This window comes from Theropithecus gelada, chromosome 19 (genome assembly GCF_003255815.1).
Source record: "Theropithecus gelada isolate Dixy chromosome 19, Tgel_1.0, whole genome shotgun sequence".
Classification (NCBI taxonomy): Eukaryota; Metazoa; Chordata; class Mammalia; order Primates; family Cercopithecidae; genus Theropithecus; species Theropithecus gelada.
In genome coordinates this window covers 14,063,726-14,073,057 of record NC_037687.1, presented here as the reverse complement: position 1 = coordinate 14,073,057, position 9,332 = coordinate 14,063,726, and the positions used below count along the sequence as shown (strand labels likewise).

The 9,332-nt window shown below is 55.8% G+C and overlaps 1 protein-coding gene across 1 annotated transcript in view; it reads left to right on the top strand.

Moving 5' to 3' along the window:
• Positions 1-9,307, top strand: part of DDX39A (DExD-box helicase 39A) — a 10,901-nt gene extending 1,594 nt beyond the window's left edge. The window contains exons 2-11 of the mRNA XM_025367317.1: positions 4,449-4,660; positions 4,996-5,123; positions 6,065-6,157; positions 6,528-6,711; positions 7,367-7,485; positions 7,828-7,959; positions 8,055-8,164; positions 8,254-8,398; positions 8,899-9,046; positions 9,130-9,307. Of these exons, the coding sequence (XP_025223102.1) occupies positions 4,453-4,660; positions 4,996-5,123; positions 6,065-6,157; positions 6,528-6,711; positions 7,367-7,485; positions 7,828-7,959; positions 8,055-8,164; positions 8,254-8,398; positions 8,899-9,046; positions 9,130-9,146 (1,284 nt within the window). The 5' untranslated portion in view covers positions 4,449-4,452 and the 3' untranslated portion in view covers positions 9,147-9,307. The remainder of the gene's footprint in view (positions 1-4,448; positions 4,661-4,995; positions 5,124-6,064; positions 6,158-6,527; positions 6,712-7,366; positions 7,486-7,827; positions 7,960-8,054; positions 8,165-8,253; positions 8,399-8,898; positions 9,047-9,129) is intronic.
• The last annotated feature ends 25 nt before the right edge of the window (positions 9,308-9,332 follow it).

Here is a 9,332-nt window from a genome sequence, read left to right as displayed (position 1 = left end):
CTGGAGTGCAGTGGCCGGATCTCAGCTCACTGCAAGCTCCGCCTCCCGGGTTCACGCCATTCTCCGGCCTCAGCCTCCCGAGTAGCTGGGACTACAGGCGCCCGCCACCTCGCCCGGCTAGTTTTTTGTATTTCTTAATAGAGACGGGGTTTCACCCTGTTAGCCAGGATGGTCTCGATCTCCTGACCTCGTGATCCGCCCGTCTCGGCCTCCCAAAGTGCTGGGATTACAGGCTTGAGCCACCGCGCCCGGCCCCAGCTAATTTTTTTTAAAAAATTGTTTTTGTATAGACGAGGTCTCAACTTATTGTCCAGGTTGGTCTCGAACTCCTGGGTTTAAGCCATCCGCCCACCCTGGCTTCTCAAAGTGCTGGGATTACAGAAGTGAGCACCATGCCCGTCCTGCCGCAAATTTCTTTCCCCACCAGCAAAACAACTTTGCTTTATTTCCTTAAAATACAGCATCTCTTGGCCACCTAGATGTGGAGCCCGGAATAGACTGTGGCTCTTCTCTACCCATGGATTGCTCAGGGGATGTTCCTGTCTTGTGGCATGTCCCACCCTTTCTTTCCTTACCTCATGCCCCTACCCTGGTTACTTCTCTTTCATTTGGTGACTGGTGTTCCCTGCTGCTGGTCTTAACCTCCCCCTTCATCTGTGGAGTAAATTACAGTACTCTTGGGCAGATCCTGATTGAGTGACTCAGCTCCAACCTAATTAGCAATTCCCTATTGCTTAGCAAGTACACATGCCCAGGCTGGGCGTGGTGGGTGGCTCATGCCTGTAATCCCAGCACTTTGGGAGGCAGAGGCAGGAGGTTTGCTTCAGTCCAGGAGTTCACGACCAGCCTGGGAAACATGGTGAAACCCTGTCTCTACTAAAAATACAAAAATTAGCCAGGCGTGGTGGCATGCACCTGTAGTCCCAGCTACACAGGAAGCTGAGGTGGGAGACTCACTGGGTCTGGGAGGTCGAAGCTCCAGTGAGCTATGATTGCACCACTGCACTCCACCCTGGGTGACAGAGCGAGACCCTGTCTCCAAAAAAAAAAAGGAAAAAAAAGAAAAAACATGCCCTGTGGCCGACCAGCTCTTCCAGCTTTCTCTTCTGCCCCGACGCCAGCCAGCTAGTCCTACTCTCCATACCCCAAAAGGCTCTGGTGCTTTTTGGACTGACCTTTCTTGGCTCATGTTTTCCCTCCTGCCTGGGAAGTGACCCCTTCAGATTGCCTGTTTGAAGGGTCAGATAAAGAAACCTGCTCAGCTCTGCCTGAACGCCTTTATTCCAGTTCCATTTATTCAGCCTATGCTATGGAGTGCTCATTAGCTATTCTCACAGGGCAGGGCTGACTGGAAGCGGTGCTGTTTTATTTGGGGCTGTAAGGAAATGCCTTTCTGGAGCAAAGGAGGCCCAAAAGAAGTGGGGGATTTGTGACCCAGACAGCAGGAACAGCAAGTGCAAAGGTGCTGAGGTGTGTTTGAGACACAGTAGCAAGGCCGATGAGTGAGGGGCAATGGGGGAGATGAGGTCTGAGTATAGAGGAGTCAGATCAGGAGGGGCCTGGTAGGCTGGCTGTGTGGAAACCTGAGTTTTCTGAGCAGAGCAGTGATGTACTCAGGCTTTTTTTTTTTTTAATTTTTTTTAAAATTTTTTGAGATAGTCTTGCTCTGTCGCCCAGGCTGGAGGGCAGTGGTGTGATCTTGGCTCACTGCAACCTCTACCTCCTAGGTTCAAGTGATTCTCCTGCCTCAGCCTCCCGGGTAGCTGGAATTACAGGTGCCCGCCACCACACCTGGCAAATTTTTGGTATTTTTAGTAGAGACGGGGTTTCACCATGTTGGTCAGGCTGGTCCTGGACTCCTGACCTTAGGTGATCCGCCCGCCTCGGCCTCCCAAAGTGCTGGGATTACAAGCGTGAGCCACTGGGCCTGGCCGTGACTTAGTTTGATAGGATCTTTCTGGCTGCTCTGGGGAGGGGCTGGGGGATGGCAACAAGGAAACCAGGGAGGAGGCTGTTGGCTTAATTCAGCCAAGAGATGATGGCCTCTGCATGTCCAGCTGACAGTGGTTAAGGAAAATGTAGTATATTGATGAGAAGGAACATTAGGTGACCATGGAAAGAAATGAGGCCGGGTGTGGTGGCTCACACCTGTAATCCCAGCACTTTGGAAGGCCAAGGAGGGTGGATCGCCTGAGCCTGGAAGTTGGAGATCAGCCTGGGCAACATGGTGAAACCCCATCTCTGTTACAAATACAAAAATTAGTGGTGGTGGGTGCCTGTAGCTTCTACTAGGGAGGCTGAGGTGGAAAGATCGCTTGATTGAGCCTAGGAGGCAGAGGTTGAAGTGAGCTTTGATTGGGCCGCTGTACTCCAGTCTGGGCAACAGAGCAAGACCTTGTCTCAAAGAGGGGGAAAAAAAAGGGAGTGCTGATGATGTGCTGGAGCACATTGTGCTGAGTGAAGAAGCCAGACACAGAATGTCACAAATTGTAAGATTTCATTTATGTGAAATATCCACAACAACAAGCAGATCCATAGAAACAGAAAGCAGATTAGTGGTTGCCCGGGGCTGGGGTGGGGTATTTAGGGTATGGATGGGTAAAGGGTACAGGAGCTTTTATTTCAAGGTGATGAAGTATTCTAAAATTGCACGTGTGGTAGTGGTTGCACATGTTGGTTCTACACTAAAAACCACTGAATTGTCTGCTTTAAGTGGTGAGTTGTATAGCGTGTAAATATCTCTGTGAAGTTTTTTTTTTTTTATTTAGGCTGGAGTGAGGTGGCATGATTTTGGCTCATCACAACCTCTGCCTCCCGGGTTTAAGCGATTCTTCTGCAGCAGCTTCCCGAGTAGCTGGGATTATAGGCGCCTGCCACCACACCTGACTAAATTTTTGTTATTTTTAGTAGAGATGGGGTTTCACCATGTTGGTCAGGCTGGTCTGGAACTCCTGACTTCAGGTGACCCGCCCGCCTTGGTCTCTCAAAGTGCTGAGATTACAGGCATGAGCCCCCGCGCCTGGCCTGTAAAGCTGTTCTAATTAAAAATAGTAATAACAAGGCCAGGCGCAGTGGCTCACGCCTGTAATCCCAGCACTTTAGGAGGCCTAGGCGGGCGGATCATGAGGTCAGGAGTTCGAGACCAGCCTGACCAACATGGTGAAACCCTGTCTCTACTAAAAATACAAAAATTATTTGAGCGTGGTGGCAAGCACCTGTAATCCCAGCTACTCAGGAGGCTGAGGCAGGAGAATCTCTTGAACCCTGGAGGCGGAGGTTGCAGTGAGCCGAGGTGCCACTGCGCTGCAGCCTGGGTGACAGAGCAAGATTCCGTCTCAATAATAATAAAAAACAGGTGATAGCACATTGGGGCCAGCATGGTAGCATAGGTGAGAACTGGCCAGAGGGCCTTGATGGGATTCACTGCCTCATGGACAGGGATGTTGAGAGAAAGAAAACAGCCATTGAGAGAATGGAATTGCTGTTTCTGGGCTGGGATTGAGTGACAGTGGGGCCAGAAGTGGCTTAGGATCCTCAGCATCCTGCCTCAGGAAGAATTGTAGCAGCTGCAGCCCTCTGCTCCACCCCCCACTGGAGTCTGGGGTAGGGGAGGAGGATGAAAGACAATTGTACTCATGTTTGGGTCCCTTGCACCCAGCAGGCACTTGGTATGCATTAGATTAATAAAGCAAAGAGGTAGGCAGACTTTGTATTAATTCCATTTTCCATCTTCTCAGCTTTATTTTTATTGGCCCAGGCCCAATAGGAGGCCTTTCATGAGAGCACTTAATTATTCCCCTGTGCAGACCACAGAGAGCGGGAGAAGCTGGGGCTGGGCAGATACTGCTTGCTCTCTTGCAAACTTAGTTCCCGCCAGCATCCTGGCAGCCCTACCCCTGGGGTCTTTGGGCTCCCGCCCCATGAAAGCCCAGTGGGTTCCTTGCGGAGTGATAGGGAGGGGGCTTCTCTGGGCTAGGTAGCCCGAGGAGGTTCACTGGAGCTGAGGCTTGCGTGTGGAGAAGGCGGCATTTGTGCAGAGACCTGGGGGCCGAGCATTGCTGGTGGTGACAACCGAGGTCAAAGGCTTGGGGCAGGAGCTCCAGGGGTCTGAGTAGCTGAACAAGGCTGGGGGTGGTGTGGGATGAGGTGGGCAGGGGTCAAACCAAGGGGATTGCCTGACCTGTGGTGAGAGTTGGGATTTTAACTCTGCAAGCCATGGGAAGCCCTTGGAGGTGGAGGGTGTTCTGTCTGTGGGTGTGGCAAGCGGGGCATGGGGGAGAGATAGGGTGGCTTGGGGGTGCGGAGGTGAAGACAGGGCGAAGCTACGAGATGCAGCCCAGGTGGAGCTGACAGGCTGGCTTATGGAAGGAGGTGGTAGAGAATGCCGTTTCAATGAAGCTTCATCATCCTGTGCCCACTCGTGGGACCCTGCCTCTCTCTCTTCTCAGCATCATGGCAGAACAGGATGTGGAAAATGATCTTTTGGATTACGATGAAGAGGAAGAGCCCCAGGCTCCTCAAGAGAGCACACCGGCTCCCCCTAAGAAAGACATCAAGGGATCCTACGTTTCCATCCACAGCTCTGGCTTCCGGGACTTTCTGCTGAAGCCGGAGCTCCTGCGGGCCATCGTGGACTGTGGCTTTGAGCATCCGTCTGAGGGTACGCCTTCTGGGTGTCATCCTTTTGCCCAGGTCCTCACCAAGACAAGACCAGCCCTGCCCGCCCAGAGCGGTGCTGCCTCCAGTGTGCCGTGGGTGAGGGAGGGGCCTGCCCGCCCCTTGGATCAGTTGTGCCCAGCAGGGCCTATGGCTGCTCTCAGCACCGGGGTGCTCTGCTTTGACCAGGCAGATACCCTAGCCCTGCAGGTGTCTGTGGCCTTGTCCGGACTTGGCCTCTTCTGATTGCCCTCACTGTGGGCCCCCTGGTCAACTGGTGAGCAGCCTGCACGGGGGTGTGTCCAGGTTCTCGTCTCTCACGCTCTGCTTCTCCTGCAGTCCAGCACGAGTGCATTCCCCAGGCCATCCTGGGCATGGACGTCCTGTGCCAAGCCAAGTCCGGGATGGGCAAGACAGCAGTCTTCGTGCTGGCCACCCTACAGCAGATTGAGCCTGTTAACGGACAGGTGGGTGGGCTCCTCCCTTCCCAGCCCCACCCTACCTGTGGCGGCCGAAGTAGAGGGGCTGGATGAGGTGGCTCACACCTGTTAGCCCATCGCTTTGGGAAACCGAGGCTGGAGGATTGCTTGAGGCCAGGAAGTCGAGGCTGCAGTGTGCTATGATCCTACCACTGCACTCCAGCCTGGGTGACAGAGGGAGACTATCTCAAAATATAGAGTAATCAGTTATAACAAAAATCAGAAATTGCCAATAAGCCAAAATAACTGGAAAGTGCCCACAGTTTGCCCCTTGCCCCAGAGGTATTGCTGCTGTTTTGCTGTGCCACCTACCTAGAGAGTGTCCATCTATGAAGGTTGGGTTGCCCCGAATACAGCTGTCACTGCTGTCCTTGCTGTTAGGCCCTGGCTGTCTTCTCCCTTTATCTTGTGTGCCACTATCTTGGGGAGACACTTCAGTGAATTCTGGTGTCTTGCTCCTGAGTCAGGTCGGGTGCACATCTTTGGGCCTCATATTGGCGCCCGTGCGCTTGTTATCTCAGAGCACATCCTGACGGATGAAGGTGCCGTGGAGAGCTGCGGTGTGGTCCAGTGTCTGGTGGCATGGGTGGGAAGACCGGGGCTGGGGCCGCCTGAGTGCCGAGATTCAGGAAATCCTTAAAAAGCTGGGTCCCACGTCACCCGGGCAGGCCAGGTCTAACCATTATGCGGGCCATTTTCTGTTTCTCGTTGCGGGTCCTGGTGTTGGGAGACAGGTTTCAGTAGCTGTGGGAGGGTATAGGGAGTGAGGGTTGGAGAAGGGCCGTGAGAAGGGGGAGGCATTTGGACCGGGTCTTCAAATGGCCTATGATGTTGGGTGCAGTATGTTGGGGGGACTGGGTTGGGTGGACTCTGGTGGGGGAGGGGTTTAGGATACTGCCTGAGGGCCCTTTTCTCGTGCGACTTCCCAGGTGACGGTCCTGGTCATGTGCCACACGAGGGAGCTGGCCTTCCAGATCAGCAAGGAATATGAGCGCTTCTCCAAGTACATGCCCAGCGTCAAGGTGAGCCCCTCAGGTTGGACTTGGTCAGGCGCCGCTTGGTTTCTGCAGCTTTGTTAGCCTCGGCTCTGGCCCAGCCAGCATTTACCAAACTTGGCAGGGGCAGCTGCCTTTGAGGTTTGCGGTGGTTTTTGCTCCTTAAAAGCCTGATGAATTATGCATGGCTCCCAGGGGCCTGTGCAGGTCCCAGCCTGGGGCTTCCTTTGAGTGGAGCCCCGGGAGGCGCTCAGGCCTGCCTTGGTCCTCTGAGGCCTCCTGTTCACAGGTGCTGGGGTTGGGTATTAGGTGCCCTCAGGGGCTGCTGGGGCTGAGCTGGTTGGGGCCTTGGGCCAGGTATCAGCATGGAGCAGCTTCCTCCTCCTCCTCCCCATAGGTGTCTGTGTTCTTCGGGGGTCTCTCCATCAAGAAGGATGAAGAAGTGTTGAAGAAGAACTGTCCCCATGTCGTGGTGGGGACCCCGGGCCGCATCCTGGCGCTCGTGCGGAACAGGAGCTTCAGCCTAAAGAATGTGAAGCACTTTGTGCTGGACGAGTGTGACAAGATGCTGGAGCAGCTGGGTGAGTCATCTGCCCTTGCAGCCTCAGCTGGAGAGTCAGTGACTAGGCGGGCCCTATAGCAGGCGGAAGACTCTTGAGTGGGTCACATGGGTGGCTGGCAGGCGGGGCTCCTGTGGTGATCTTAGGGAAAGCTCTGCTGCTGGCAGAGGGACGTGCTGTTTCTGAGCCCGAGCCGAATGGGACCACGGGACCCAAATAAGCCCCCGTCCCTCCTGGACATAAAGGCACGCGCACATACCTCTAGGAGTGTGAGACTTCTGCCACCTGTTGGGTTGGTTCTAGGCCCCACCTGCCCTCAGGGAGCCTCGACAGGGCCGGTGGGAGATGGGCTTGTGTCCTGGGAGGCAGCTGCAGCTCTCACCCCAGCGGCTGTCTCTGCCTCAGGCTCCCCTCCCTGAAGCGTGTCTCGAGGCGCACGGGCACGGCTGCTCCGCGCCAGCGCGTAAGTGGATTGCAGCTCCTCCCGCGCCTGCGCTCGCTGGCCACCCCCCAGCCCCTCAGGCACCAGGACTGGCCACTCCCGCGGCTCACTCTGCCCTCGTCACGGTGCCACTGGCTCCCTGGCACAGGTTGGGAGGGGTCTGGGTCTGGTCTGGGGTGGGGGTCCTGCATGGCAGACGCTCATGCCCACGCATGTCTTGCCCTCCCCACCCAGACATGCGGCGGGATGTGCAGGAGATCTTCCGCCTGACACCACACGAGAAGCAGTGCATGATGTTCAGCGCCACCCTGAGCAAGGACATCCGGCCTGTGTGCAGGAAGTTCATGCAGGATGTGAGTAAGGCGAGAGTGGCAGCTTCGGCCTTCCCCAGGGGCCTGGAGCCTGGGGCCCCAGGACACCCGCACAGCCCACATGCCTCGGAGGATGCTGGGATGCTGGGAGCCGGCGGAGCCTCCTTTCCTCCCCTCGGTCTTGTCAAACTGGGAGTCAAGCTTGGTCCACACCTGAGCCGGGCCAGAGCTTACATCCAGGTTTTGAGCGATGTTTACTGAGGTCTGGTGCAGGAGGCCCTCTGGGAAGCGTCGCACAAAGGAGTCGCCCACTGGAAGGTTCTGGGCAGGCGAGATGCCCAGAGGTGATCCCTGCCCGCCCCTCCCACCTCCCTTCCCACACAGCCCATGGAGGTGTTTGTGGACGACGAGACCAAGCTCACGCTGCACGGCCTGCAGCAGTACTACGTCAAACTCAAAGACAGTGAGAAGAACCGCAAGCTCTTTGATCTCCTGGACGTGCTGGAGTTTAACCAGGTGACACTTCCATCAGCCCGTCCTGGGGCTCTGGACCATCGGGAGGTCGCTGGGCCGCTGGACTGTGTGTCCCTGACCGCCACTCCTTCCTTCAGGTGATAATCTTCGTCAAGTCAGTGCAGCGCTGCATGGCCCTGGCCCAGCTCCTCGTGGAGCAGAACTTCCCGGCCATCGCCATCCACCGGGGCATGGCCCAGGAGGAGCGGTGAGTGCGAGCCACCCGCCAAGGCTGCAGGGAGCGCCACCCAGGAGCCCAGTGTCTGACGGCCTCCACTTGTTTCTCCTGCACCCCAGCCTGTCACGCTATCAGCAGTTCAAGGATTTCCAGCGGCGGATCCTGGTGGCCACCAATCTGTTTGGCCGGGGGATGGACATCGAGCGAGTCAACATCGTCTTTAACTATGACATGCCTGAGGACTCGGACACTTACTTGCACCGGGTGAGCGGCCTCACGGGCATGTCGCTTTCCCCTGGCGGTGGGGTGGGGCCCCAACCCTGCTTTTCCTCAAGTCCTGAGGTGGTTTTTTTTTTTTTTTTTTTTTTTTTTTTTTTTTTTTTTGAGACGGAGTCTTGCTCTGCCGCCCAGGCTGGAGTACAGTGGCCGGATCTCAGCTCACTGCAAGCTCCGCCTCCCGGGTTCACGCCATTCTCCTGCCTCAGCCTCCCGAGTAGCTGGGACTACAGGCGCCCGCCACCTCGCCCGGCTATTTTTTGTATTTCTTAGTAGAGACGGGGTTTCACCGTGTTAGCCAGGATGGTCTCGATCTCCTGACCTCGTNCGGGGTTTCACCGTGTTAGCCAGGATGGTCTCGATCTCCTGACCTCGTGATCCGCCCATCTCGGCCTCCCAAAGTGCTGGGATTACAGGCTTGAGCCACCGCGCCCGGCCTAGTCCTGAGGTGTTATCTGTGGCCTGACCCTGATCCTGTCTGCCTGCAGGTGGCCCGGGCGGGTCGCTTTGGCACCAAAGGCCTAGCCATCACTTTTGTGTCTGACGAGAATGATGCCAAAATCCTCAATGACGTCCAGGACCGGTTTGAAGTTAATGTGGCAGAACTTCCAGAGGAAATTGACATATCCACATACAGTAAGTGCCTTGGGCAGGGCAGGGGGCTGAGGCAGAGGGTTCCTACCCCGGCCCTTCGGTTCACCGCTTCCTGTGTCTTACAGTTGAGCAGAGCCGGTAACCACCACGTGCCCCGGCAGTCCAGAGCCGCCCACCCGGAGCTGCCCACCCAGAGCCGCCCGCATGCAGCTTCACCTCCCCTTTCCAGGTGCCACTGTTGAGAAGCTAGAAATTGTGTGAGAATAAACTTGTTATTATGGAAACCTGGCTCCCACACCATCTGTTTCTTAGTCATCTTGGCCTTTGA